Source organism: Mesocricetus auratus, unplaced genomic scaffold (genome assembly GCF_017639785.1).
Source record: "Mesocricetus auratus isolate SY011 unplaced genomic scaffold, BCM_Maur_2.0 Super-Scaffold_6730, whole genome shotgun sequence".
Taxonomy (NCBI): Eukaryota; Metazoa; Chordata; class Mammalia; order Rodentia; family Cricetidae; genus Mesocricetus; species Mesocricetus auratus.
The window spans coordinates 110,433,337-110,449,134 of NW_024429184.1; the positions used below are offsets into that span (position 1 = coordinate 110,433,337).

The window sequence follows — 15,798 nt, forward strand, 5'->3', positions numbered from 1 at the left end:
ACACAGGTATTTACTTATAACCTAATTTTATAGCTGGAGTAATTGAGCTCTGAGAATTGGCACTTCGATACCATCTACATCAAGACAGACTTTCAGCCCTGGGCAATCCCTTGTCCAGACTTTATGCATTTTTACCCATGCTGCTTATAGACCTCTCAAACAAAACACAAGAAAATGGAAACACAGTGACGCCAAGGAACCTTGAGCTTCTAAGGCCTTTGGATGTATTTACCATTAAAATGCCTGGTGAGCATTCCCATCCCATTGGCATTTTCTGAATGACTACTCTTCAGCTGATACTGTTCTGACTTCCTGCTGTAAGATGAGGGCTCGGGCCTCAAGGAGCCCAGTCCTTGGGTGAACCTAGGAATGCTTACAGATAATCACACAATAAGTCATTATTGGAGGAGGATTAGTGCTCATGGGAACCATCTTGGAGAGAGGGAGAATGTGTAATTGAGGGAGATGACTGGCAGACACCTAGAAAGCTCCAGGTAGCTTTTAGGGAGTAGCATATTAACAAGAGCCTGTACGTGGAGACTGGCAGAGGCAAGGAAAAGAAAACATCAGGCTATAGAGAGGGCAAGGGTTGGCAAGCCTCCCATTAAAAGGGGACAGCTAGAAAATACTACAGTTTTGGGCTAAGTTGGGGACCTTGTTGTCTCTACTGCAACTGTGTTATCTTGTGGCTGGTAGCTGAGCACTGTCATCCTGGGTGAGCTTTGAAGCAGGCCTGAGAGAGTGAGAGCCTAGTGAGCACAGGGCACTCACATACTGGCTGCAGTCCAGGGTGATTTTTCAGGGCTGAAGTCGGAGCTGCTTGATGCACGGCTCTGGGTTTTTGTGCAGTCACGACATTGTGCGTAGCCATGCATTTAAAGTCTGGAATAGGGTACAGGAAAGACAACACAACTGCAGGAAACACACGTCCTCCACATAGTGACTAGGACTCAGACTCGACTGATTGGGTCCCTTGTGCTGTGTAGTCTCCCTGGAGTTGTGTCTTTGGCCTCAGGAGCATGAGGGTTCCGGAAGCTGAGAGAAAAATAAAACATTGCACCCTACAGGGAAATCTTCAGCCCTCAAAGGACTTGGGGATTAGCCAATGTGTCCTCTTCCGGACAGAGTGGCTTCTGTTAAGTGAGTTAGAAAGTCCTGAGTGACAGGGGTGACAAAGGAAAGTGGATGGTTCACTGTGAGTGCCCGTGAAAGACAGCACGTGCCAGGAATAAGAAACTGGCCTTGGAGCAGGCAGCAGCAGAACCCGGAAGAGTTGGACTTCCACTCCCTCTCTGCCTCACAGAGATCTTGAACTTGTCTTCTCTTTCTTGCTGCCTCGGCTCTGACATGTTGCTAAAAATCCATGGGTGACTCTCTAGTGTCGCTGTATGCTGTCCAACGTCAAGAGCCCAAGTGTTCTTCTGACTATATTATTCTCTGCTCTCTAACTGCATTTATTTTTTACATAATTTATTTACTTTGATTTCATGTGCATTGGTGTTTCACCTGCATGCATGTCTGTGTGAGGGTGTCAGATCCCCTAGAACTGGAGTCACAGACAGTTGTGAGCTGCCAAGTGGGTGTTGGGAATTGAACCCCAGGTCCTCTAGAAGGGCAGTCAGTTCTGTTAAACCTCCGAGGCATGGCTCCAGCCTGAATTTCTTTGCTATTACAGTGTATGCACATGAGTGTGCCCTTGTGAGCGTGTGGAGGTCAGAGGACAACCTTCAGGGCTTGGTTTTCTCTTTCATGGGCTGCAGGGTTTAAACTTGGGTTATCAGGTGTCAAGCGCTGAGGCCTCACATTAGCCCTATTCCGTTTTCATAGACACTGCTGTCACCTGCCTCAGCCACCACACAGTGGTTCTGAGAACTTACTGAAAGCCCTGAGCAGCGTGAACTGTCACGCCTTGCATCCAGCACAGCTCTGCTCCTCAGGTTTCGTCCCTACCCCTTTCTTCCCAGGCCTCTTTGGCCCCTTAACTCTTAGGGCTGCACTTGTGTTTGCTTTAGTACTCCAACACCTTGAGGTTACACATAGCTAATTTTTACCAGGCTTTCACCTCTGGGAAGTTTCCAGTTGTTTCCCGGTTTCTTCCTCCTCCCATGGGTAAAATTTCTCTGTGGCAGATTAGGGAGATGTCAGGATGGGTACGGTACATAGATGCCAGGGAAAAGTGGCAATGCCAGGACATCATAGCAGTGATCCCACTTCGTAGAATCATGTAAAGAAGGGTCTGGGTTAGCTCACCCTAAAATACAGCTCAGTGACCACTCTGCTGGGAAAATAAGCTTTGTAGAATAATAGGTCTTTATAAAAGAAAAATCCAGCACACTTTAAAAGGGGGAAAGGACACTCCAAACAAAGAAGTGTGGGGGGGGGCAGTGTGGAAAGAATGAAACCACAAAAGTGCAGAAAGATTAGCATGAGATAGACCAGGAAGAAAGGTAGAGCGAGGGGTTAAATATTATTTTTTAAGTTTCTTCCCTTTTCTTTTTCTTTACTGGTTATGGGGCGGGGAAGACTCCACTCTGGTGGTTCTGTAATTCAGAATGTTCATGTTAGCTCTCCTGCCCCGTTGTGGGCCCTTGTCACTGTGCCTAGTGCATGGCATGGCTTAGCTTAGGGCTGGGAGTGGCCAGTAGAAAGAGCTTTCTCCTCTCTTAGGAGTAAGAGTTGGAAGAATGAAACTACAGCAATGCTAACTGCTGTAGGAAGCAGAAGGAAGGCTAGCATTTGATGCTGGCGTTATAAAAAGAAGGCAGCTGTATCGCACATGCGTGTGTGTGTGTGTGTGTGTGTGTGTGTGTGTGTGTATAAAACAACCAAGACTGTTAGCATTGTAGCCAAGCTGTCTGCAGTGTGGGGTACAGTGTGAGGCCGGGAGGTTTTAAGAGAGCACACTGCCTGTGCCCCTTGAATACTTTCCAAGAATGTTTCGCAGTGCTTTCTGTGGCTTTGTCTGGAGTGGAGCCAGGCCATAAAGCTTTGTTTGATGGCGGTTGTCAGCAACAAATGTCCCCTGTTCAGAAATGTGGATCATGCTGCTCGGCAGAGAAAGGGGAATTGGTTTTCTGTTTGTTTTGCCTTTCAGCCTTACAGTGGCTCTGCAGTATCAATCCATAACCTGGTATGGCACATAATTTACCTAACAGTGTAATTGTGTCTACTGTGTTATTATTGAGTATCTAGTTATCAAATACCCCTTCATTGTTTTGAAAGCAACATTTCAGCTGCGAAAGTGTGGTGTGTCTGGCATCACCTGGCCTACAGCATCTCAGAGGCATTCTCATAGGGGAACCATGTACTGGAGGAGTTTGGGGTGTGATATTTTTGTATGTAGGTGTTCAGGTTCAGTATACATTACAATTTCTATTGTCAGGTGTGTGCCACTTAAAACTGTTGTTTTCTATGATATGGGCTCTATGCTGTGTTTGTTTGATATACATTTAGTTAGTTCGTTATTCATTGTGTGTGTGCGTGTGTGCGTGTGTGTGTGTGTGTGTGTGCGCGCGTGTGCGCACACACGTGTATATGCTCATGCCATCTTGCACCTGTGGAGGTCAGAGGACAAGTTGCAGGAGCTGACACCCAGAGAATGCCTCTGGACTGTGTGCAGGATGCCTTGTTGGGTAGATCTCTGTCCCTGTAGGTTGTATCAAAACTGACAGATCCATAGCTCGTCATCTATACTACACTATTTTAAAGTGCTATTTGGTCCTTTACTGGTGGTCACTTCCTTCCATTAGAGAGCTTCTGTGGAAACTTCAGCCATGATTTCTCATCTTCCCCATAATCCCTCACCAGACCGTTCTGTTGGCTCTGTATCTAGACTAGTGTTTACTCCAGACATGCTTTTTCTCTGCACCTTAGCAGATTCGCCTTTCAGATCTCTCACCACCCTTACGGTTGGCAGTTTCAAGCTCCATGCTGAATCTCAGCCACACAAAAGCTGGGATGAATATCCACCCCTTGGATGTTCTCTGAGCATACACTCACTGGTTCCTTGGGCGTGTGTGTTGGGTCAAGTGGTTGTTAGCCTTATATCTATATTTCAGACTAAAATAGAGGTTTAAAATAAAACCTCATGTGTATTTAAAAAGACTATCCCCTACTACAACAGAACACCAAACTAATATTAAACCCTGAATAAATATTTAAGAGAGAAATTGGAGAAGAGGAAGAATTATAAGAAAGTATAGTGAGACGTTTTCTGAGTCTTATTATTTTATGTGTATGGATTTTTGCCTGCATATATGTCTGTATACTATGTATATGCAATGCCCCTAGGGGCAGAAGAGGGTGTCAGATCTGGGACTAGAGTTACAGACTTGAGTTGCCATGGAACGCTGGGAATTGAACCCAGGCCTTTTGGAAAAGCAGCCAGTGCTCTTAAGCACTGAACCATCATTCCAGCCCCAGTTTCCTGATTCTTCATGAGTCATTTGTGTGGAGAAAAATAAATAAATAAAAGAGGTCTGTTACTCTGTTTTGGATTTACACCTTCCCCTTTTCCACCACAGCTTTGTCACCATTTCCTCACCAGGTTGTCCCTTAGTCAGTGCTGAGGTATGTGCTACAGGAGCTGAAAGCAGTGGGCTACACCAAATTGTGAGTGACTAGACTAAAGAAAGAAAAAGCAGTGTGCAACCACATGCCCTGGAAGGCAGGAGTGGTGGTTTGAGAGAAAATGGCCCCCAAAGGGAGTGGCACTATTAGAAGGTGTGGCTTTGTGAGGGTGGGTGTGGTCTTATTGGAGGAAGTGTGTCACTGGGGGCAGGCTTTGAGGTTTCAGAAGCTCACGCTGGGCCCCTTGTCACTCTCCTTCTGTTGCCTGCCGATCCAGATGTGGAACTCTCAGCTATCTCTCCAGCACCACATCTGCCTGCATTACCACCATGTCCCACCATGATGGTACTAGACTGAATCTCTGAAACTGTACACTGCCACCTGAATTAAAATGTTTTCCTTTTATGAGAGCTGCCATGGCCATGGGGTCTCCTCACAGTAACAGAAACCCCAACTAAGACAGTTGGTGTAGACTATATCTTAGAATTCTTGCCTCTCTGACAGAGATGGTTACAAGCTGGGATATCACGTTTTGAGAGACAAACAACATAACACTTTAGATATACCATTTATAAATTTCATAAGTGTTATCAACCACCCATGCTATTTTGCCTAGACTGGATATTTATGTTGAATGTGACTAGAACCAGGCACAAATCCAAATATGAAATCCCAGAACGTAGATTCCCTTTCAAAGTAAGCATGGAAGAATAGTGTCACTGGGCTAGGTGACACCAAGCACTAGAGTTTAACGTTACAAAATAAGTACTTCCCTATCTTGAATTGAGTATTTGCCTTGAATGAAACAACCAACCTTTCATAACCACAGCTTCCTTTTTGCTCGACATCTTAACATAAAATACTATCTCAGAAGATAATTTTATATCATGCCGTTACAAAACAATTATTGCAGCAATAAAGGCAGCCGTATGCCCAAAACCTAGTGAAAATCAAGATAGGTCTACCATGGAGTATGTGTATTCTGGCCTTTTCTGTTGTTTTCCTGTTTCCTTTGCATCCTTCTGCCTCTGTTTAGAGAAACCCAGTGAACTTGCCGAGTCCAACCAGTTGAACTAAATAGAGACCCATGTTTTGTTTTTTTCTTGGGCACTGCTCGACTAATTGGACAGTGATATATTTATTCAGGACAATGCCAATTGGGGAATGAAAAATCTATTTGTAGCCTTCCTTCTACTTTGGAGGAATTTTAATATCTGCTTTTTATAACTTTAGGTAAACATGTCAAGTAGTCCTTAAAGATCAGAATGAGGTTTGCACGTGTGAATCAACAAATTATTTAGAGTGTCAATCTTGGACTGTAAGGAGCTGTCAGGAGAACCCAGACACTTGACCAGGGTATGAGCTTCTACTATTTGATATAAAGTTTCTATTAAAACCCTAGTTGTGGAAGATGGTGTTTCAGGAAGATAATTTAAAAGGCCATCTCTACCCACCCATGTTTTGAAGTAAGTAGGACCAGCCATAGAACACTGTAAGGCGTGGTCTTGCCTGTTAACCCTTGACAGAGTGGCCCCAGGATGCATAATGTCAGTGCTGGGCCCCTGGGCTTACAGTGCATCATAGTTTATAGTGACTCTCAGAAATCTAGGTTGTCCTTAGGTGGTGCAGTGGTGATTTTTTTAATTCCTTTTTAGTAAGCAGAGATGCTTGTCTCCGCTATGATCTGACTTTTCTGCTTATCTCCCTTTGTCACAGTTTCTAGAGAGCCTAACGCCTGGTGCTGTCTTCTAGCAACAGAGCATCTTCATGATTTCTTTGGATTCAGAGGTTCCCTTTGATTATTTTCTATTCATTTCACATTTCAGATTAAAGTTAAAGGCCCATCCAATCTCAAAAAGCCTGGTCCAGAAAGGGTTATGCTTGCGTTTTAGTCAACATCATCATTCTGTGCTGGGGAAGAACCATCGGGGAGGCCAACTGTGCTCTCAAATGGTGATTTTCCTTCTGTATTCCATTTCTGAACTTCTCAGGGAAGAGTCCGTCTTGTCAATCTGGGGAAGGAATGGCTAGATGACTCCTTAATTTGTCCATTCGAATGCCTGATATAATAGCCAACCTACAGATGACTATACATGATAAATGTGATGTCACCACTTGAGTTAAGATCTTCAGTGTTCCCTAAGGGTTCATACAGCAAATTTTATATCCACTTTGGCACTATTGGGAGGTAGTAAGATCCAGAAAGAGTGATACCTAATTGGAAGGCTTTGGATCACTTGGAATGTGTCCATTCTGGTCCAGTCCTCTTCCTCTCTTTGCTTCATGGCCATGAGCTAAGTGGTTTTGTCTTAGAGAAAATCAGGCCTGGGACACTGGCTTGGTAGTTAAGAGAATTTGCTGCTCTTCCAGAGGACCCAAATTTGGGAGTTTTACAACCACCTGTAGCTCCAGCGACAGGGCATCTGGTCCTCTCTCTCTCTCTACAGGCACCTGCATTTCCACATGTGCGGACTCACGTAGAGATACATACACACATGCACATAATTTAAAAAGTAAAAATTTTAAGAGTAATAGAGAAATACTTGGCCAATTGTATCACAAGGAAATTAGTATCTAGAATTTACAAATAAAGTAAATATGAAAAGCTGTATCTAATAAAGATAAATGGGGTAATGAATTGAATACAGTTCCCAAAGGAAGAACTAGAAAAGTATTAGATTGTTCAACATTCTTAGCTAACAGGGAAAAACAAATTAGTACCAGGCAGATCCATGAGTCAGACAACTGCTGGTGAGGATATAGGGAAAAAAGGTCATGGAGGTTCCTCAGAAAATGAAACATAGAACTATACCATGTAGTCCGGAAAGACACTCTTGAAGGGGTCTAAGTCACATACCACAGAGATGCCTGTGCTTAATGCTGTACTGTGTACAATAGCTAAGTCATGGAACCAGTTTAGATGGTTTAATGTGTGTCTAGGTACCACATGTTCTTTTTGTATACATCTGATACATGAACCCACACAAAAGCTATAAAGAATGAAATTACGGCATTCACAAGAAAGTAGATGTAACTAGAGATGTTAAGCAAAGTAAATTTCAGACAAATGTCACTTTTCCTATCATTGACATTGTTGATTTGTATCTGAAGAGTTCTGTGAGTGGACTTTCGGCGAATGAGCTCATATTTAAGTGCCCTGGGAGACTTCCTTTACTCAAGAGAGCCCCACATAGCGCCATGCTCACAGTACACACTGGATAGCTGCATGGTGGGACGATGAAAAGAAGAGATGATTTCATTTGGTCAGAGCAACTCTCATTCTCCATTCCTCTAGGTCAGTGGTTCTCAACCTTCCTAATGCTGCAGCTCTTCAATACAGCTCCCTTGTTGTGGTGACCCCAACCATGAGATTATCTCGTTGCTACTTCATAACTGTAATTTTGATACTGTTAGGAACCGTAATGCAAATATCTGATATCTGGTCCCCCTGAAAGGGTTGTTCGACCCCCCAAAGGGACCACAGCACATTGACTGAGAACCCTGCTGTAGACACTTCCAAACCCAGGTGGATGATTCTCAACCTTGCCTGCCCCACCACCGTTTTACTCTGTTCATGTTAATGAAACAGCAAATAACCCAGTGCTCACTGTGAACCCGGCTCTGTGCTATACACACGCCATGCCTGTTGCCTCTTTTGTTGCTTGTAGCAGACCTGTGATTTGTCTGTGTAAGTAGTTTGGGTTTGAAGAGGCAAAACTGACTTGCTCTCCTGGCCTAATAACAGCTAAGTGATAGCTCTGATTTCAAATGCAGACCCAATGCCAAAATTTCTAACCCTGGAATTCATGTCTTCCAAAAATAGAAGTCTGCCATGTCCTAGGGTCTCATTTTCCTCACTGACAGGTGAGGGAGGGGTAATGAGAACTGGAAATAGTGACTGCGGCTGGCATTCCTTGCCTGCCTTCTCAAATGTGAGAAGCAGCCTGTGGTAATGAAATCTCAGTAAGTTTGGCTGTAAAACCAGCACCCATTTGACAGCCTGCTGTGTGGGAAGGAGTGCTGTGTGGGAAGGAGTTTCTAGGTGGATCCCCTTTTCATTTTAAGACTTCAGTAGCTTCTCTGTATTGCATGTTTGAATGGACCAGTTGAATTTAAAACAAAGATTTCATGATGGTTCAGTTAATTGGCCAAATGAATTTGCCTTGAACTTAAGGATTTTACTGTTGTTTTTATTGTTGTTATATTTGCTTGTTTTTGTTTTTTTGGGGGGGTGTTTTTCTAAGACAGTTTTCACTGTGTAGCTCTGGCTCTCCTGGAACTAGGTCTCTTGTAGATCAGACTGACCTCAAACTCAGAGATCCACCTGTCTCTGCCTCCCAGTGCTGGGATTAAAGGTGTGCACCACCACTGCCAGGCTGAATTTGAGACTTTTGGTTTTGGTTTGTATCCTTCTTGTTTTTAACACATAATATGGCTTAAACATCCTTACAAATCTCAGTATGGACTCTCCAGGCATCTCTGGGAATGCTCCCATTGTCTCCCTGACAGTATCCCCTTGTGGGCTTCACATTTGTTCTGCCTCCTGCTTGCTCAGAAAGCCTTCGAATAAAGGTTGGTGTTGCTGGCTGGGCATGTTAGCACACACCTTCATCTAAGTCAGAGGCAGGCACATCGAGTTTGAGATAGCCTGGTCTACAGAGCAAGTTCCAGGACAGCCAAGGCTACATAGTGAGATTCAGTCTCAGGGGACAAAAGATTTGTTCCTTTGCACCAGGCACCATACTTTACAAAAGGGATGAAAAGTGAAGGAACGGAGCTAGACCCGTCGGGAGTTCACCTCCAAACAGTCAGTTTAGGTGAGGTCAACAAAGTTCAGCTTTAAGAACCAATCCCAGTGACTTGTGTTTTTGGATTTTTTTTTTGTCGTCTTATGAAATATGTCACGTTCTATCCATATTAATCTGAGAATAATTTTCCATGTTGCTGTGCCCTGTATCTATGGAAGAGAATTCTGACTTAGATATTTAAGAGCTCATCCTGACCTGTCATTTAACATGCAGGCTGTGTTTGAATCTCCTGTTTTGGTTGTGGCCTGTGCTGTGTAGTAATTCTCCCTCCCCTCTGGTGCTTGTGTTCTTAATGGCATGTATGTCAAATGTGGCTGTGTCTCATCCTGGTGGCTCACACTGCATCTGGTTGCGTGGTGGTTGCATGTAAGTTAGCCAACTTGCTTTGTTAAAGCCACAAACTTTGCACGTCAAATCATCATGTGGGATGATTGTGTGTGTGTGTGTGTGTGTAACCTTCTGTAAATAGTATGCACTTGGGGAGTATTCTGTGGTCCCTGGGTGGGTCAGCAAAGTGAATGAGAGACGGAGCATTCTGGTCCCAGTTGTCCTGAAAGCTTTTATTGATATGGGATTAGTCTCGGTGGAGACAACTGTGCCGTCACATGGGCATGGGGGCGATTGAGAAGAGTGACTGTGGGGGAGGAACTGGCGCTGAGTCACTGAGTTCATTACAAGGCTACAGAGCAGGAGTGGAATTGGAGCGTGGCAGGAGAGACCCACCTCTGGATGTTTCAGCCACCACATCTGCACCCACACCTCGGGTAAGCTAACATCCAGTTCATGCTGAGCAAAGGGAGACTGGAACCTTCAGGTACAAGTGGGGAGTGGGCTCACTCTGCACCCCACACCCCATCTTCTTCTTTCAGGTTCAGAGGCCCTGGGTAGGATTGACATGAAGGATCTTAGGTGGTCCCAGAGACCAGCCTCTCTCTGGTCCGGAACACTCGCTCTCAATACAGATCTCCTGGCTTGGTGACTTAAATGTTCTTAAAGGTAAAATTGCATGCATTTTATTAGCCGCCAGCAAATTATATTTTGCTATGCTGGGATAATTGAAAGTTTATTCAAACTTGGCAGTGAGCTGCCTTGTTGATGTGGGTGAGAAAACCAGGGTTGAGAATATGCTGTCATGTTCTGCCATGGCACTGTAGAGGTAATAGCATGACACCTCTCTAGGACTAGAAAAAAATACCATCAAACAGGGAAAAAAGCTAACTTCACAGTGCTGGGGGGCAGGGAGTGGTAAGAATCATTTGATGGTTATGGAATGGCCAAAGTCATAAACTAACAAACAGTATCTTTCCTTTGTAAACAAAGCAGGGAATTGCATGGCCTTTGCCTTTTAAGTGTAAGCATATGCCCATACCTTTAGATGTCCAAGGCGCCTAGGGTATGTGGTCTTGTGTTAGTGCTAGATAGAACTAGTGTATGTGATTCTGGGTCCCTTCTATGTAGACTGTAAACATATCTGAGTGTTAGTTGGTTAATAAACAAACATGCCCAAAAGGGAACTACAAAGGTAAGCCTATAGACTAATGTTCTATGTAGTCTGCTGTCAAAAGAGATCAAAAGCTGGCAGTAGCCGGAGAAAACCTTTCAAAATCAACCCTGAGTGTAGGGGCTGCCTTGACTGTCTATTGATTGGCCTTAAGATTTAAAAGGTGGCTTCCTGGACCAGGCACACTTGTTTTTTTCTCTTATAAAAGAAACTAGTGAAAAGTGTTCCCTTGAAGCTGCCTGTCGCTCAAGCCGAGGACAGTGGCTCTCTATTTTCCAGCTTCCTCCCCCATCCTTCCTTTATTTGTTTTGCAAGACTGCACATTGAACTCGATTCCTCACGGTTGGTTTGTAAGTGTCCCAGGCAGGAAAGCAGATGACTGGAGGCTTCAGCTGAGGACGGAAGGAGTGGAGTGTAGAGGCAGAGGTCACTTTCTTGTATGTGGCAGTCACCAAGGACTGGGAAAGAATGGGGGGAGGTAAAGAGAACAGGATTGGGGCTCCCCTTGATGCTGTTTGTTGCACCTTCTAGCTGGAGAGCAGTGAGCCTGAACCCTCTACTGGGTCTTGGATGGCCCGGCCCATTCCCCAGATTTCAGTTAGCTTCAGCGTAAACCTTACTTTTAAATTTACTCTATCCCTCTAGCAGAACAAGATTTCCCTGAAAAAAGGGGAGGTGGGGAGATACTGTGTCTCAGACACAAATGAAACAAGCCTGACTTAAACAGCCTTCTTGCACAATTAAATTCTTAATTTATGTGTAGGGACATCTAAACATGAAGGTTTGAAGGATGAACCAGAATGTAGTTTAGTGTTTCTTCTTTTCATAAAAATTTAAAAAATATATCAAAAGCATCAGCTATGCAATTCAAGAAATTTGTTTAACAGAACTCGTAGGTTTGGAGAAAAACAGAAGCTAACTGAAGTGAGGCACCATGGATTAGAATTTCACGCACATTTGCGTCCTTGACTTGTGGAAGAGCTGGAAGCCAGATTGGAATGGTCCGCCAATGTCTAATTCTAGGTTCATGCATGCAGAGACATGTCGGGAACTCTTCCCCTGGATGCAAGGGGTTTTTAATTTTAGAACTTAGATGAAATGTTTCATCTCAACATTAAAATTCAGTTAACTTGTAGATGACCCCCAGCAGTATATCAACCCACTGTGCACCGACAGCCAATTTCTGATGGAGACATGCAAATGTACACAACGTTTTAGCCTTCCCTTTGCTCCATGTCGGGAGGGTCTTACCAGTTGTGGCTTTACGTAGGGAGCTCTGGGAGTATTTACTAGCATGGCCTGAGACCTTTGAAATGTGTTTGTTTCTGAGAACTGGTTGTTGTGTTTACATATCTGAGTAGATTTCTAGTCGTTGGCCTTTTACTTTTTGATGATACACTCAAACTCGGGGCCTTGCACATACAAGACAGGCATTGTACCACTGAGCTGCAACCCAGACACTTGTGCTTGCTTTTTAATTCTGTCAATCTTATCCTTCTGGTCCATGTGAGTGTTTGACTTGGGGAAGGGTCTCCCTCCTGCATTAGCTCCATGGGCTCTATCAACCTGAGGTCTCACCTGGATAAGTGTTCATGGAGAACACTTCCCTGCGCTGATCCAATTGTTTTGGTGTTGGAAGAAAGCTTATAGGTGCCTGCATTGTCACGGAGTTAGAGCCCTCCTCCCTCAACACCAGGCCGGCAGTGAGGCCACGGGTGGGTCTCCTGTGCAGCTGCTATCTTGACACAGATGCTCTTCTCCAGCTGGGTGACTCATGGCAAAATACAGCTTCCTATGGCTGCAGCCCTCTCTCCCAGGTGCTGTTGGCCGAGACCATCTTTCCATTATGATTGGGTTCCCAATATCGATCCCTCGCAGATGGCACACTTAATAGTGACCATCCAGCTTCATTTAACTCCTTCCTGGCAGTGTTGAAACCCCTTTATTTCTGTGGTGGCCTGTCCTAATTATTTTCTTCACTTCAGCTAGGTTTTAGGTTCCCCCTGAGTGTTTCTCTTCACGTTCAAAACTTCACAGTAAAATAAATGTACTTTTTCAGTTTGTCTGTTACAAAACTCTTTCGAGCCCTGCTTGTGAGGTGCCCTTTCTCCTCAGTTAGGAGACACCCCTACTGCCTAAACATAGAAAATCCACCTTGTGTCAGCTTGCATAGCTGTCACCTTGTACTCTTTGTCTTCTCAATCAGTCTGCTTCACCTGGAAGAAACCAGGAAAAAATGTCTCCCTTGGATTGCAGAGCTATCCTTAGAAAGTCCAAGGCTGTTTAGCATTGTGACATCCCTGGGGAAGCCAGATATGGCAAAGAGAAGGTGAAGTTAGCCCAAAGGTCTTCTGTATCATTCCCTCCTGTTGCTGTTGCTGCCTTAGGGTAGGTGGGGTTAACCTGGTGGTCTACAGCATTATTATGGCTTGTTAACCACTGCCCTAGCCTTCAGGAAGTTGCCCAGCCTTGGTCAGCAGAAATCTCATCCCCTGGGAGCCCCATCAGTTTTCTCCCCACTCAGTGTCCTGGGACCACGTGCGAGTTTGTTGGGGGTGCAGGGGCCTGCTGCATTGCGCCTGCTTTGAATGTGGACTTCCCCAAGCCACTTTCTACCTGCTTTAGATACAGTCTCTCCTGAATCTCCCCGTGGCAAATCCTCATGGGGAAAAACACCCCCACGTACAAGTTTGTGTTTAGTTTCTCTGGATTTGACACCAACACATTGTCTATTCAAGGTGATTAGATTCCAGATTAAAGACACAAGTGACTTTATGATGTGGGAATTTATATAACGAGAACACACATTGTAAATTGCATGGGAAGGGGCACACTTCTATTAGGTGGCTTTTAGGAGTTTCATTTGTGACTTTTAGACCTCGGGTGTGCAGAACTAGCGTACTTATGGTCTTACATACCACCAGTCTATACATAGAGCTCTTTATGTTTTATCTCTCTATGATAACTACCATTGAGAATCTAGCTCCAGCACAGAAACCATGAAGTCACCGTACTTACTTCTGCCTGTGTGATCTTGGCTTTCAGTTCAGCTTTCAGCTCGGCCCCAGTGCAAGCTCTCCCCAACCATTGTGCCATTTGTATGCCCTGTCTTCGTGGACAACTGTGCCATACCACACATTTCTATAAGGTGAGTGGGGAAGTTACCTACTTCCCGACATCCGTCTGTTAGTATGCAAGTTCTCCGAAGTTTGTCTGCTTTTATCGTGTTTGAACACATGCTGCCCGTTGGGTGCTAAGTTGGGCAGGGAACATAGGAAGCGACAGCCCTTGCTGTCCTGCAGCCCAGGAGGAAGGTTCCAAACCCTTCACGTTCAGAAGAGTAGGTGGCTAGCCACAAACCAGCTCACAGCCTCCTGCAGATAGATAACGGCATCAGCCTTCCAGAACACTATGAGAAAGGAAGTCCCCAGTGTACCTGCCCCTTCCTTCCATAGGTGGTCTACTGCTGCAGCGAAGACCCCCTCTATTTCTCGGGCCTGCGGACCCACGGCTCTACCAGGTTAGCAGAGCCCAAGTGACCTCAGGCCTGTAGCCCACACACGCACACAGTGACCAATCACTTTCATGGGAAACTAGAAGTGGTTGCATTAATAGGGCATGATGACAGTTGCGAAGAAGTTGCAGTTGCCTATCATAGCTTTATTGGAGGCTCTTCTAAATTTTGGGCGTCCTAAGTATGCAATTTGTATCTAGTTGAGACCCAGGAGTGAACTGAATTCTGCATGGAGTTCTGATGTTACAATTTGATATCCATCTGTGAGCACTGGCAGAGGTTTTCCTTCCTGGTGCTTGGTGCAGGATAATGGTAAAAACCAACTGAAGACCCTTTTAGCGCTGCCTGCTGAGAGTGTTGCTGTAGTTGAGAACTGATGGAGATGTTCTCTTGAGGTCTGCTGCTATCCTCTCACCAAGAAGGAGCTACATGCCATGTTGGTGCTGGCCTCCTTTGGCAGGTCCTTTCAACAAATACTTGGATATATTTAGTCCATACTGCATACTGGGAAAGCCTATGGCACAACCACCCTGTAAATGGGTGTGGATGCTGCTTAGCTTAATGATCTAGTTGTACTCAGAATTAAATGTTACTCTGTTAAGTAATGGAACTGCTGCTGACCTGGTTATGTTGTTACTGGTGAATTTGGATAAGTGCTCCCCTCCCCCATTTTTTTCTGTGGATCAATACTGGACATGTCATCATTCATTCAACAGTAAATTTCTCAAAAGTGTTTTATGTGACGTCTTGTGAAAGCCTTGGATAAATTAGCACCACATTGTCCCACTGGATTCTTGGGTCGCTGCGGCAAATTCAAGACATTCTCAATCGTTTGTCAACTGTAACTATTTTGCTGTTTGTTCCCCACTGAGAAAACCAGAAAAATGATGTTTATTTTTCTTTGTGGGTTTGAGATTGCAGAACAAGTTCTTAGGAGGCCAAATAATTTTATCCAAGTGCTATTTCTGTAATTGTGTCACCGCTACTAGTGGCATTCTGTAAACAATGATCCCCAGGTATGGATGACTGGAAAAAACAAGACTGCCCACAAAACACACTTTTAAAGGAAAATAGTAAGTGTCACCTGAGTTGTGTTTTGGTTAATCATTTTTTTACAAAAGAAACACAATAGTGGAGGAACTCCTGGGTGTATACCATTCACTTAAATAGATCCATGTTGAATCCCAGACTTGGGAGTATAACATGGCCCCATAAATGGAAATACACATGTGTACACGTAAAGAGCAGAAACCACAAATAATGAGAGGCAAAATTAAAAGTGGAAAATGTGTTTTAGATAGGCCATGTTTCTGCATGACTTGAATGTATGACTGTATAAAATGTGTATGCACACATGCACTCAGCACTAACCTGATGAGGCACAAAGGTATTTCCAGATATGAAAG

At 44.4% G+C, this 15,798-nt stretch overlaps 1 protein-coding gene across 6 annotated transcripts in view; it reads left to right on the top strand.

Moving 5' to 3' along the window:
- Window positions 1-15,798, top strand: part of Mcc (MCC regulator of WNT signaling pathway) — a 389,841-nt gene that overhangs the window by 240,391 nt on the left and 133,652 nt on the right. The window contains exons 1-2 of one of the 6 annotated variants that reach the window (XM_021226632.2): window positions 10,241-10,373; window positions 13,924-14,026. The exons of 4 other annotated variants lie outside the window; for them this stretch is intronic. In XM_021226632.2, coding sequence (XP_021082291.1) covers window positions 13,979-14,026 — 48 coding nt within the window. In that variant the 5' untranslated portion in view covers window positions 10,241-10,373; window positions 13,924-13,978. Of the gene's footprint in view, window positions 1-9,967; window positions 10,142-10,240; window positions 10,374-13,923; window positions 14,027-15,798 lie in introns of those variants that run through there. One more of the 6 variants, XM_040741853.1, reaches the window with a different exon arrangement.